The sequence below is a fragment of the Ochotona curzoniae genome, unplaced genomic scaffold (assembly GCF_017591425.1).
Source record: "Ochotona curzoniae isolate NIBS_2020 unplaced genomic scaffold, NIBS_Ocur_1.0 contig_4612, whole genome shotgun sequence".
Taxonomy (NCBI): Eukaryota; Metazoa; Chordata; class Mammalia; order Lagomorpha; family Ochotonidae; genus Ochotona; species Ochotona curzoniae.
The window spans coordinates 1,172,452-1,187,627 of NW_024466343.1; the positions used below are offsets into that span (position 1 = coordinate 1,172,452).

General features: G+C 39.2%; 1 protein-coding gene across 2 annotated transcripts in view; it reads left to right on the plus strand.

Moving 5' to 3' along the window:
- The first annotated feature begins 8,541 nt into the window (after positions 1–8,541).
- The window catches only part of LRRC7 (leucine rich repeat containing 7), a 444,758-nt gene continuing 438,123 nt past the window's right edge, over positions 8,542–15,176 (plus strand). For both annotated transcript variants that reach the window (XM_040987263.1, XM_040987264.1), the window contains exon 1: positions 8,542–9,229. In XM_040987263.1, coding sequence (XP_040843197.1) covers positions 9,228–9,229 — 2 coding nt within the window. In that variant the 5' untranslated portion in view covers positions 8,542–9,227. The remainder of the gene's footprint in view (positions 9,230–15,176) is intronic.

Sequence of the window (15,176 nt, forward strand, 5' to 3'; positions counted from 1 at the left end):
TATGTGTGTGTGTTTATGTATAAGACCTCAAAGCCTTACTAAAACAGGTTTTCTAAAGGAAATATTTGGATATCTATATGGACACTTCATTTCTGATTACTTTTTCATATTGATTGAAAATATAGAAAAACAAAATCTCTTGCATTTCTGAAAGATAACTAAGTTTTTATCATTTTGCACATTTATGTTAATGATTCTTTATTTCAAAGTTTCATTACTGTAGCTACAGAGATAAATAAATGAAATATGTTTGTCAGATTACTGGAAGACTTTGCTAATTGGAACCCAGGGTCAATAGTAGTGTGCCAGCTAGAATCCTAATATATAATTGTGAGAATATTATTTTAACACTTCAGATAGAGAAAGTATTATCCATAAATTTACCTTTGAAAACAGAATTTTAGACTTTGTACCATTGAATATACCTACAATGTATTTATTTGAAAGACAGGTTTACAGACTTGGAGAAGGAGAGAAACAGAGAGATCTTTTATCTGCTGGCTCACTCCCAACATGGCCACAAGGGTTTGGGATGCTTAAAACCAAAACCAGGAGCTAGGAGCTTCTTCCAGGTCTCCTGTGTGGGTGGCAGGGTTCCAAGACCTTGAGTAATTTTATGCTGTTTTTCCAGTTGATTATCAGGGAGCTCGGACGAAAGTGGAGCACCCTGAACTCAAACACCCAGATGGAATCCTGGTGCTGCAAATAATGTGGCTTATTCTACTGCACCCCAGTCCTTGCCAGTATAGTCTTCAATAATATTGTTTGTTACCTTTCTTTTTTCCTCCATAGTTTCCTGGCTAATGAATTTCACTTTATGTATTATAAATGCAAAGTGTGCTTAATTTCCTTGGTTTTCTACATTTTTGTCTCAGATTTACTTAGTTATTTATTTGAAAGGCAAGGAGAAAAAGAGAGTTGCTCCTTCTCTGTTTCAGAACCCAAAGGTCTATAATGGCTAGCAGTTGAAACTCAATCTGGGTCTCCAATCATGGGTAGCAGGAACCAAACTGAGTCATCACCACTGCCTTCCAGGCAGGGGTAGTGGAAAAATGTAATCAAGAGCTGGACTCAAGAATTAAATTCAGATATTCCAAAATGGAAAACGGATAAACTAACTGGCCTTTTAGTCACTAGATCAAATACTTGGCCTTAACGGTTAGATTTAAACTGAGTTGTTAGATCATGTCCAGAGCATCATTTTTGATTCAAGTTAATTATGTTTATTCCAATCTGAAGAGAAGATTGTAATCAAATAATAATCATTGTTACTATTCATTAATGTATCTTACAATTTAAAATGATACAATTTGTGTTAATTATTTGCCTATGCACACAATGGACACTTGTAAAGTATTTTCATAATCAAAGGCTCTGTAACTGTATTAGGGCATAAAAATAATAACCAAAAATTTATTTTTATTTCACTTAGAAATTATTGTGCGTTAAAGTTACATTATATTATTTGTTACATCATTGTGGTAACAAGGTTCATTTCTACTCATTCCAATACTATGATCTATACAGGTCAAGGTTGTGGCAAATAAATTCAAGCTGCCACTTGCAATGCCTGCACCCATGCTGTAGGATGGCTCATCACTGCTTTGCTTCTGGCCCCACTTTCTGCTAATGTGCCTTGGAAGGCAACCAAGCAGAGTACTTGTCCCTTGCCACTGAAGTTATAGACACAGATCAAATTCTAGGTTCCTGGTTCCATCTTGGGCCAGTTCTACCTGTTAGAACCATTTGGGGAGTGAACCAATAGATGGGGAGTGAACCAAAAGACGGAAGATATAGCTCTTTTCCATTGATCTATAAAAATCAATCAATAAATAAGTTATTTAATTTTAATATTTGATATACATGACAAATTAATAATTATAATATGGGGCAAGGCTCAGTGACTTATACGCTAACCTTTGCCAACAGTGCATGGGTGACAATTCATGACCTGGGTGCTCCACTTGTAATTCAGCTTTCTGCTGATGGCCTGGGTAACAATAGAGGTTGGCCCAACTTCTTGGGCCCCTGTACCTACATGAGATACCTAGAAGTAGTGCCTAGCTGGTTGCTTTAGACTATACATATATATCTATATATAGATAGATAGATAGATAGATAGATAGATATATATTTTATATATATATATATATATATATATTATTAGATAGTGGAAAGAAAATAAATTAATGAACCAAAATATGAAAGTTTCAAATCAATACAAAAAGTAGGAAATGGTATTTAAAAGATAAAAAACTGAGGACACATTACAGAGAATGGGCTGCAGAGACCACACACGAAAATACAAAATTCTTGCCCCCAAACAAACTTTATATTCCTAGCAGCAGCAACAAGGGAAGAAAGGAAAGAAGGAACAAAGGAAGGAAGGAAGGAAGGAAGGAAGGAAACATTCCAAGCCCAAATAGATAATATTCCAAGAAAAGTAAAGAAATGATCGCCTACAAATAGCAAAGCAAATAGACTGAATCCAGATATTTCAACAGAAACAATAAAGAATGAAACTTGCATAGGGATATCTTAAAAATACTGTCTTCTATTAACTTTGAGCCATATATCAGCAAATGTATTATTCAAGAATAAAGTTAAAGCATCCAAAATATTAGAATTTGAGTTTTTTAATTATGTAAGATTGAGAACACTTGGAAAATGAACCAACAGATGGAAGATCTTTCTCTCTATAGCTCCTTCTATCTGCATATCTGCATTTCCAATGATATTTTAATTAAATCTTAAAAAAAAGAACTAGTATAAAATTTGAATTGTAGCTAAATTTCCAGTTTTATCTCAATTGTTACAAATAGCACATAGATACAATGCAATAATAAATAGATTAATAAAATTAAAAAGAAATTTAAAAAGAAGGAACCATTTAAACTGAATGTAAGAAAGTAATTGATGTGACTTATTTAGCACAGCAACAATGTACTATTAATGATGTGCAGATTATTGAATTAAAGAACAGTATTTTCCATATCTGCTTAACATGAGTTAGCTTATGCATATATGTAATCAGAACTCTAATTAGTCATACAATTCGTATTCTAATATTTTCAGAGTACCAAAATTTCTTAAGCAATTTGTGTCATTAACAATGGAACTTTGCTAGAAAAAAAATCAATTCCTTATTCGATTTTCATAGTTCCTAACTCTTAAAATTAATAATAATGGATTGTAGGGCTCAGGGCAGCAGCCTAGTGACTAAAATACTCACTTTGCATGCATCGGAATACCATATGGGCACCGGATTAAATCCTGGAGCCCCGCTTCCCATCCACCTCCCTGCTTGTGGCCTGGGAAAGTAGTGGAGGATGGCTCAATGACTTGAGACCCTGCACCTGCATGGAAGACCTAGAAGAGGTTCCAGGTTCCTGGCTATGGATTGGCACAGCACAAGTCATTGTGGCCACTTGTTGTAGTGGTTAAAGTCCTCGCCTTGTGTGCTGGAGCTCCCATATGGTCGTCAGTTCTAATCCCGGCAGCCCTACTTCCCATCCAGCTCCCTGCTTGGGGCCTGGGAAGGCAGTACAAGATGGCCCAAAGCCTTGGTACCCTGCACCCAAGTGGGAGACCTGGAAAAGCTCCTGGCTCCTGGCTTCCGGATTGGCTCAGCTCCAGCTGTTGCAGCCACTTGGGGAGTGAACCACTGGACGGAAGATCTTCCTCTCTGTATCTCCTCCTCTCTGTATATCTGCCTTTCCAATAAAAACAAATAAATCTTTTAAATAAATTAAATCATGAAAAACGAACTGAAAACAGATAAATGTTGTAAATAAAGTACTCATGTTAAAAATGTGCATGGGGGCCCGGCACAGTGGCGCAGTGGTTAAGATCCTCGCCTTGCACACCCAGGATCCCATATAGGCGCCAGTTCTATCCCGGCGGCCCTGCTTCCCATCCAGCTCCCTGCCTGTGGCCCGGGAAAGCAGTCAAGGACAGTCCAAAGCTTTGGGACCCTGCACCAGTGTGGGAGACCCGGAAGAGGCTCCTGGCTTTGGATTGGCATAGCATCGGCCGTTGCGCTCACTTGGGGAGTGAATCATCGGAGGGAAGATCTTCCTCTCTGTCTCTCCTCTCTGTATATCCGCCTTTCCAATAAAAAAAATGTGCATGGTGAATAATAATCATTAAAAGGTACTCGTAAGTAAGCCCGAAAATGTGAGTCAAAATCATAATAAAATATCACTTCAAATTTCTCAGAATACTTGGAAATACCTGATAGTGCAAATTATTGCCAGTATGGAACAAGAAAAAAACCCTTAAAATATTAGTATGAGTAGAAATGCTTCTAAAACAATTTTTATTGCATAGATTGTATCCTATAACTCAAAAATCCAGCATCCAATCCTGAGTGGCACACCAAGAAGATAATATTTTGTAACCACATGTGAAGAGATATAAACATTCTTATAAAATCACCTATAATAGCAACATTATCATCAAAATATGGATATAATAAATTCCTACATACAATCATCATACAAAAATAAAATTTAATGGACCCCATTAAGCAGATCAATATAAATGATTCTTACAATAATGTGGGGTTTATTTATTCCAATCAACAACAAGAGATGGAAATTTTGGCCACTTGTTTAGGTGCTGCTTGAGATGCTTAGAGCCATCTTTTAGCAGCCAGCTGTCTTCACTTCTGATCTATTTCCCACAACATCCTGGGAACCATCACAGGATGCCTCAAATCCCTGACACCAGTTTGGTCCAGCCTCAGGGGTTGCGGGCTTTGGGGAAGTGAACCAGAAGATGGAAAGTCTCTCTTTGTCTTCCTCTCTGTTTTTTTCAAAAATAAATAAAATAAAAATTTTTTAAATCCAAAAGACAAAAAGATCATAAATTTTTATATCATTTAAGTAAGTGTTAATAGGAAAGTAATACAAAACTGTTATAGAAAAGTCACACAACTAATGAATGCTCAAAAATATAAGTAAATATATGAGACTGAGGTGAAGGAAAGGAGATCAACGCGAAAGGTCTTCAATTATATTCATACTATTTTCTTCCTTAAAGTACATGATGGTTGTTAAAGTGTCCTCTGCACTTCTTTGCATTTCAGTCATATAGATATTTATATAGAGAGAAATATAGACATTTAAATCTATAATAAAAAGATGTTGTTTACCTAGAAAATACTGTTACTCTGAGGGGTCACTTTCACAATAAAAACCATCTAACAAACCCACTTGAAACAGAAGATGATGACCTGCTCCCACATCTTATTCAGAACTTCTCTCCCATTTTCCCAAATAATTCTATGTAGGAATTATATAGCAAGCTGATCCTCCATCTACAAATGCTAGCATCCCATATGAGTGCAAGTTCATGTCCTGGTTGTTCTACTTCTGATCCAGCTCCTTGCTTTTGGCCTGGGAGAGCAGCGGAGACTGACCCAAGTGCTTGAGCCACTACACCCATGTGGTAGACTGGGAAAAAACTCCTAGCTCCCATATTTGGATCAACTCAGCTCTGGCCATTGGTAACAACAACAACAAAAGTAACCACAGCATATAGCACTTTCCACCCTTAAAGTACCTCACTGCCACCATCCTGTTGCAATGAGGCCTAACAATTGTAAGCTTTATGGACCCGTATCTCCACAAGTTACATTTAATGATGGTTCCAATTTCCCTACCAATACCTGGCTTAGCTAAAACTGCTTAAATATTAACAATTTATAAAGCTGGTTATATTAACTACAAGTAATTTTATTTTAAACAATAATTGCCAAAGAAGACAACTTTTAAGATAAGGGTGACATTTCTGGCATCCAAAGAGAAATATTAGGAAGAAATTTGTTACCTGATTAATACCACCACATGTTTTATTTTCAAACAAGATTAGTCCTATTTAGCCTAGGAACGAATAATGACTTGAAAGGTTTTATTGGTGTCAACGATTTTAAGTATTACAAAATTATACTTGTTATTGTCTAACCAATTACAAGATATAATTTTTCATATTGGAACACTTTTGGTAATTTACCTCTCCTTGAACAACAGTCAAAGGACATTAAGTGGTCACATTTTTCCAGTTCTCAGTCATCTGCATTTCTGGAGAGTTTATGACAATGCAACTTGGAGTTATGGCAGTTGTATTTTGCTTGTATTGGAGTTCATACATTTGTGTTGCAAATGTTCATTATTCTATGAAACCACTGAAATCGCTTCCACAAGCTTCATTGCTTAAACAGCAAAGATGGTCAAATTGCACTTTTAAATTTAAGGGGGAAAAAGGGATCATTGTATCTGAATCCTGTTAAGAAAATATCCTCTCTCTTTCTAAAAAATACTGATGCAGTCTTTTTAAAACTCAAGAGTTACTACATCATATTTCAAAACTCTTGTCCCTTGGAGTTCTATGGCCCAAATCAAGAATGCAGGGCAAGAAAAGGAGGAAGGAGGCCATATGGCTTAAATATATTACCACAGCACCTTCAGGTTTTTTTATGTCTGATTTCCAAAAATGAATCCTTTCTTTTATACTTTAGAAGGGCCCAAGTTTGTTTAAACTTTGAAAACTAGTTCCAGTTAACACCCAGAAGGCAACTGCATTGGTATTATAGAAAAGGATGTGCAGTTATTCAAAATTGTCTATGATTTTAGACGGGAAGATTTCTGTCAATTGTGTTGATACAGAGAATGGATCCTGTAGCTAAAATGAGAAATTCTGAGTTCCAGTGCACAACTGGAGACATCTGGCATGAACCTTCATATCCTTCCTCTAAGTTGAAGAACGTTATCCACCACATAGATTTATAAAAGCATGAAGTGAAATATATATATAAAGGTAGTGTATACATTTTATTCAAAGTAGCTAAAAATCCACAAAGATTTGTCACCATTGCATCATTTTTTTTGCTTGAGTCTTTTAAAAATAGGTTTCCAATTCATATCTTAAATTTTTACATCACTCCATCCAGTCCAGACATTGAAATCAGCAAATTGTTCAGGATGACAAACTTATGAATGAGATCTAGAGCTCAACAGAGTCCATTCAAAGAACGTTATTTAACAACCTTTTCACATTTTTTTTTCAGAACTCTTTGAGACATATTCTGACTCTTTCCCTATGTAAATAATATGTAATACTTTGAAGTTGTCAGTAAAAGCCCACCTTGGTGACCCAGATGAAAAGACATAACCCACTTCAGTTCTTTTCACATGAGGTGTCAGTCTCCAAAGTCTCCTCCTAGAATATTTCTCCCAGACAGGAGAGACGTTTGACCTTGAAGACTATGCAGTCTGCTGTGAGCTTCCATACGCTCAACACTCAACAGGGGCACTTGCACAGTCTGATATATTATATTAGAAGCCAGTCTTAGAAATCACAAGACTTCAAGGGGAAATTCTTTTCAGCCTGTATTGAAGAAAATAAAACCTAGTCTCCATTGCACAAAAGAATGACTCTGGGATAATGCTTCAGTTGGAAAAGAGAATTCATCAGATGTGATTAGAGAAAATGTCTAGATATAAAATTAGCCTTATCAATATGTTTTGAACAGATTGCGGATGATGACGGTTTAAAAAGAAGTGAGAAAGTGTTTTGTGCCTGTGCGACTGTGTGCTTTTGAGTGTGTGTGTGTGTGTGTGTGTGTGTGTGTGTGTGCGCGCGCACACACACACACAAACACTCGCACACGGGCGCGCACACACTTTCGCGAGAACGACTGCCAAGAAACAGATGAGGGGAAGTTGGGAAACCCTTTTCTCTTTCCTGTGCATTCTCATAGCTACAACCCTGGACCCACAATGTGAAATGGACGTGAGAGCGGGCTCAAGAGTCCCTGCCACCACTGAGCTGAAGCGACTGGACCTGCAAGCAGAGACTTTTCCCCATAGTAGCCAACAACCTGCAGCAGGCAAGGCAGGCGGAGGTAGAACCCCGAGGAGGCACATCTGGCTGCCTGTTTGCTGAGATAGCAGGAGCAGCAGCCCGCTGAGCCACAAGCGCAGTGTCACCAAATTGGTGTGGGTGCCTGGGCAAGCAGGCAGTTGCACAGGCAAGGAGTCGCTTCTGCTTAGCCGCCTGCTCAACAGAAACGCGGCGCTTCCCACTCCCCGGAGCTGGTCGGCTAACGAGGGCAATCCGAAACCTCGCGCTTGCCCGGTTCGGGTTCGGTGCCTCGTGCCACCTAGCCTCGCGTGCCGTGGGCAACGTGAGGAAACCAGAGAGCTCATCCTGTGGTCCCGTTCTCAAATTGCAGCCTGTGGTGACGGAGCGAGGAGCAGGATGGCATTTTTCGTTCTCTGACAGTCCGGGATTTTTTTGTTGTTGTTCTTCCAATAATTTGGAGGAACCCGGGTAGAGCCGAGGGGAACAGGCAAGGATCTAAAGAAGCACCCGAAAGCAGTGAATACGGTCACCTGCTCTTATCATTGGGAATTCTCCTTGACATTTCTCACACTTTCAAGCAGCTGCAGCTGGTGTCGTCGGAAAAGGGGGTGGGAAAAAGCGAGAGGGGGCGGGGAGAGCGAGGAGGAAAGAGCCCTGAGCTGTGCCTTCCAGCCTGCCAATCCTGGCACCTGTGCGCCAAGCCTCTGCACCGAGGAAGACCCCACTCCGGGAGAACCCCGAGCTGGAAGCTACGGACACCCCGCTCCCAGGCGGCGGCTTTTTGGCGTTGGGAGCTGCAGCTCTCCACTCGGACCACCGCAGTCGACTGCAGCTGCGGGAGCCTGCAGCCCCTCCGAGCTGCCCACTGAGCTCCGGACCGCGGGTATCCTCGCCCGGCAGAGGCGCAGCCGTGGGCACAGCGTGGTTCAGAGTTGGGTGCCTGGTTCACGTCGCCTGCTTATCCCCTCTCCGCCCAGGATTTATTGTCTGTGAAGCCTTCTGGGGGTGGGGAAGGAGCTGCGCCTCCGCCGCCGCTGCTGCGGTTGCTAGCGCGGCGCGCAGGGCAGGCGGAGGCTGGAGAGTGGACGCGCTCCTGCCTCCCCCGCCGGCGCTTCGGGCTTCCCCTCGGCGCTTCCCGCGGGAACCTCTCCAAGCGTCCACCTGAAGGGCACCGAAATCATGGTCTAAGGCGGCATCTGCCTGGAGTCCCCGCTCTCTTCCTCTTCTCCCCCTCCCTTCTCCTCCTCCGAGGACCCTCGCCTCCACTCCACTGCGGACCACCGAGCACTTTAAGGAATAATCCCTGGCACCTGCACCGCTCGCACTCTTTCGAACCTCATGGGCAGTTTCTCCCGCCGGCGATGTGAGTAGGGCACTCTAGCTTGGCTTCTAAAGAGGGTGGTGGGGGGTGGGGGTGGGCCTCCCTGGAGGTGTGGGACCCCAGTGGTCAGCCGGTGGCAGTGTGGGGGCGGAAGGGTGTAAGGCTTGAGCACTTGCTTCGAGCGAGCAAGGTGGCCTTCAGAAGCAGCAGCGATGTGGTAGGTTGCAGGGCTTTGAGAAATTGGGTGCTAACTGGGCGGGTGCAGGGGAACCCACAGTGGCCAGGGTTAGTGAGAGACCCTAAAGGATTCCATGCTGAGCCGAAAGAGAGAGAGAGAAATGTTGGGATCTGGTGCTGGGACCTGCTAAGGTTTGGCTGGCTAAGCTCTTGTCTTCATTATGTTGGGTATCTCCAGTTAGCTTTTCCCCTGAGGTGACAGATAAAGCGCATGTTTGATTCCCACCCCCCCAACACACACACACTTGTGGCAGGTTGCACTTGTCCCTTTATTGTGGAAGGTTTTGCATGCCTGTCTTAAATCTTGTGCATCTGGAAAATGCAATTAGGAAATTTTTATGTCATTGGGGCTTAGGGGGAAGGATGGGTGGGGTTTGTGGGGATGAAGGAGAAGGAGCAAGACAGACTGAAAGATAGAAAGAAGTGGGGTAGTAATGGGGTGAACGCTTTTCACGGGAATCAAGGAGAATGATGGCCCCCTCCCCTAAGCTACACAACTCCTACCCCTGTATCTCCTTTGTGTTGCACAAAGCTGGTGAACCTGCACTATTCCCTGTCCAAATGGGCTCCCTTAAACATCTTGCATCCTCGGTTTTAAGGTATTTAGCATGCAGGACTTGGTTTGGATCCTATGTGGAAAGAGGGAGAGAAGCACCTTAGCATTAAGGTGATCCTGGCACCCTGGCTCCCTGGCAGTGAAATTGGCCACTGGAGGTCTGCAGTTCTACTGTTTGCAGAGTCAAGAACAGCGGTGGCGAGTGCGGGGGGGGGGGGGGGGGGGGGAGGTGTGTGTGCAAGGATTGCCTTTAAAGACAGTGTGGCTTCCTAATTGCAGAGATGGCTGCAAAATTACTTCATTACACTACTTCCCGGCCATCAGGACTGAAATAAAGGATACGCCTCCGCCCTCTTCTCCCATTTCTCTTTCTCTGCCTCCTCCCCACCAAAGCACAAAGCAAGCAAATTGGGAGGAGGGGGCGGGGGGGGGGGGTGGAATGAAGCTGGAGGCGGAGAAAGGAAGGGGTCACTTTCACAACTCCCAGGAATCGGCTTCAGATAGGAACCATCTGTGACTCCCACGTTCCTTTCAAAGTTCTCCTTGCAAAAGCAGCCAGGGGGCTGGGCTGGGATCCTTGACACACAGGGGTCTTCCACCTGCTCTTTTCAATTACTTCCCCAGTACTCTTTCAACATACTGAATTGCCTTACAGGGGTAACTGGGTCAGCAGGTAGATGACCATACCTGTGTATGTTAAAATTTAGGTCTCGTAATGGATAGAAAGCAATTCTGTGAGCAAAATTTCTAAGCACAATAGAGCTTTTACAGCGTGGGCGAGAAGAGTGCATTCCAGCGAAAGCAGGACACGTGATCCCTCCAACGGGAGACATACAGTGTTAGGAACTCGGTTTTCTTTGTTCCAATCTGAGCCTATGAGATGCTTGGCTTAAATCGTTTCATAAAATGGGATTAAACAAACAAATAAACAACAGTCAGTCAAGTTGGCCAGAGGTGAGAATAAAAGGGAAGAGATCCTGGGTAAACAAATGAGCTTTGAAGATCTTGGAATTTTTTTTTTTTTTAAACTGCCCAGTCTCTGTGTAAGCTTCAGGTAGTCCATACTTTCGAATCAACCAAGATCAGTGAGAAAGTTCTCTAGTCCCTGCACACTTGGGTTCTCCAGTGCCTGAGAATGTGCTATGATTTGAAACACAATCATCCACGCCCACCCCTAACCCCTCCAGTTCTGGTGTCACACCTCTTTACTGGGCTTCATTAATCTGATTTCCTGACACTAAGGGGTAAACCAAGACTTTTTTTCCCCCAAAAAGTCAGTATACCTCTCAGGTCTCTCCTTCTGGGGAAACCACCGATTCTATCAGTAAAAGATAAAGAAAAGTATGGGATAAAAAATAATTTTATTTTTTCCTAGAAGACTTAAGACAAAAACATTGTGGAGGTGTGCTTGACAATGTCTGTCTTTGAACGCTTGTGGTGTCTCAAGGCCTGTGGAATGTCCTGAGGTCAAAATATTTGTTGATTTAGTGTTGTTACAGCTTGCTGTCTACCCAACTTTAATTTTAGAGTGACCTGACTTGGAGATTTCTTACTTCATTTTTCACTCAGTGTTTTATAAGCCATCTTAATAGGCTGAAGTTTTTAAACTGGAGACTATTTTTGTCCTGTGCTGCATTGCACCATGCTAACATGTGTGGTATGGGAAGACAGGCAATTTCCATATCATATTATGAGATCTTGTGAATTTTAAAACATTTGACTGTCCAAGAAAAGATGCGTACTTAACCATGGCAACCCTTACGTTATCCATCACTTGAGCCTGCACATATGCAGCCTCAGAATTAGAAACAACTCCCAAAGAAAACAAATCTGGTCCAATTACAGTAAGCATGTTTTACTCAGAATTTTAGCATAGTGTTAGGCTGACATTAACATTTTCTTAAGAAAATTTCATTCCACTTCCTTTCATAAGCTTTTAATTTTTGTAATCCCCCTGTAAAATATAAAACATAGGATTAAAGTTTTTTTGTATATTTATACTTTTGCTTTAGATTTTTAAAAATGAGTAATGTACAAATTAGTATAAATTTCTTATCGGGTATTAACATATTATCTAACTAGTGTTAATTTGGGGGATATTTCTCAGATCTTTCTTCAGTACACAGTATGGGGTACTATTTGATGTAAAATCCTAGTCTCCTTAGCTACGACTGGAAGCACAAACTTTTTAAAACAACTGAAAACTTTATAAACGATTGCATTTTAATAGATGCATCAAAATAATATCTACTGATATGATAATCTCATTCTGAATGACTGTGTTCTCATGATAAAAATTGACTACATATTCCATATTATAATCACATATTATAGTCAATAGAGTGCGTAACTATTGACAAATTACCATTTGAATTATTTAGAGATTCTCACCACAATTTCCTTGTTAACATAATCTATTTTATATTTTTTCTAACTCCTTGATTTTATATGCTAATTGTTTAACCTGGCTGTTGTAATAACCATCGGCAAAATATATTATTTAGAGTAATGTTCTAATAGCAGTGACAGGTTGATAGAGTATTATCCACATTGTTTTGCTAAATAGTCAGTCATGTGAACTTGTAAGATAACTTTGAGGAGCCATAAATTCAACTTTGTATGTGACAAGCCAAATGACCAATAAGTAATTTCTATCTCCAAAAATAGATACCCATACACTGAAGAGGATTCTGGGATCTTCTGGGTATCCCGAAGTGTTTACTTTCAACCTGTCATCCAGAGACCACATTAGTTTTTAATGGAAGGTTTTCAATATTTCAGAAAGGATAATATTAAAATAGTTCTTTTTACTAGAGTGGTGCAATGGTGGTCTAGGAAAGCAGAAAGGGATTCAGAGATAGGCTCTACATATGTTTTGAAATGATGAATTATGAATATTTAGCTAAAATCTGAAATTTGAAAAAGTAATGTAAGTCAGTAATGTGGGGAAGACAGTGATCACAAATCAATAAAACTTTTCCTCTATAAAGTTTTTTAAAATATTTCCTCTGAATCAGAATTGAATTCTTGGAAGTACTCATGACTGTAGGAAATTGTTCTGAAATACTCAAAGAGTAAGAAAATTATAGATACTTCAAAATAGAATACAAGATAAAATAATCCATACTTTTTAATATAACATAGAGGTAGATGTAATTGCTGAAATATAAACTTCATGTACTTCAAATAATACGGTGAAGATCTACATGAAAGGTAGCTTGGACATTTTGGTAGAGAAAAGCGGAATTTTTGGTGGGCATACAAATGAGCTTTAAAAATAGTAATGATGTTTGTGTGTATTTATGTTGTGAATAATCACATGGTACCTCTTACAAATGTCATTTAAGTATTCAGATATATTTTTAACTTAAAATTAAGTGAATATCCTAAGAAACTGGTCATTCTTTATGCAATGCTTGAGTTGTAGTCAAAATATCGTCTTTCTTGCTTTAAAGTAAACATATGCACTAGTACCACCATTTTAATAATTCCTCAAAAAACTGAAGTTTACATACAATACGTGATATATCCATGCCACATGTCTACAAAGTAGTGTATCAATACTTAAAATCAGACTTGGTTCCTGTGTCTTTTTCTCCACCTCTTGAACATCTTCTATGTGTAAAAACTAGAGCTTATTAAATAGTGGAAATCTGTACTTTATGTAGTTCTTCACTACATAAAATGTATTAAAAAGTATATTTAAAAACGTAAAGTGTTGACCAACTTTCCAGGAGTGAACTAAATATTTGGCAATAAAGCTATGTTTTGAAATCATCAGTTATTATTGATATATAAATGCTATCATTTATTTTCCTAGCATAATTAATTGATGACAGACTGCTTAATGTATTAGAGTCTGTCATATAAAAGTAGATTAAGTTTTCAATAAAGAGAGTTTTGAATCAATACCTGTCAGGTTTACTTTCAAACATGACATAATTGCTAAATAAAAGTGAAAAGTGTCATATATACTATTTAAATTATTAATTACAATAGAAAAAATATAATTTGTCCTTCAAAGGTATATGAAAATTATAAAATAAATTAAATAACTCAAGTGATGTCCTGTATACAATCATATTCATATTATATATCATCTGATAAACTTAAGATCTCTACACAAAATATTACTTTACTTTAATATACATTACCAGCAATGAAATATTGAAATCTGTATTAGGATTGACATGATGTGTTGAAGCATTTTAACAATGAACTAGATGTTTACATTGTTTTAAAAAAATGCATTTTCCTTCAGTTAAACCAAGGTATTTTTAATTTGGATGGAGTTCCAATAATGAAGACGGCAGATTTAATGCTAGGGGATGGTACAACTATACCCAAGATAGTAGCACACCAGTTGTGTGTCTGAATTAAATTTTCTGATAGTCAAGAGATGAAGTTCTTAAAAAAAAAAAAAAAAAGTGAAAGTTACTGGTTTAACTATACCTATGATGTGGCTGACCTGAACAAATAAACATACTGAAGTATAAGTACTGTCGTTATTATTACAGAAATTTTTCATAAGGAGAACAACAAAATGGCCCTTTGGAAAGGAGAGCTAACAGAGAGTAATACCAAGCATGTAGTTGAAAAATGCCATTTTACTTTACTCACCAAGAAAAGGAAATACAGAAATTTTATATTATAAGAAGTGATAACCATACTTCAGTATAGTGGCACAATATTTTACAGAGGCTTAGCTGCACTGTCAAGTTTTTAAAAACAGAAGGAAAGTCAAGTAAAAACCTTATTGAAACAGTCTATAAGTGTTATGAAAACACGTTTTTGCACCAAAATAAAAAATGAAGAATGGACATGGGAGCTAAAATGTACCGGCTGAATTTAAAGAATTTTATGACATAGATGGTATAACTAAAATAACCAAAAGCATTCATAATTAGAATAATTAACTTGTAACTAGTTTAGGTGTTCTGTATTTCAGACACTCTTCATTGTTTTCCATATAACTAGCAGGTACCCTACCAAATCATGTTGGATGCAGGCATATATACCTTGTATCACCTATGCTGAACACCGGTAACATATTGATCATTACTGTCCAGTGATATTCTGAGTCAGTGTAATTCAAGATAGAAAAAATAAAGTTTCCTCTTTCAAATGTGATTAATTTCTTAAGACAATTATAAAAGCTAATGTAATTAAATGAAATACCTAGTTAGACTTTGAGTG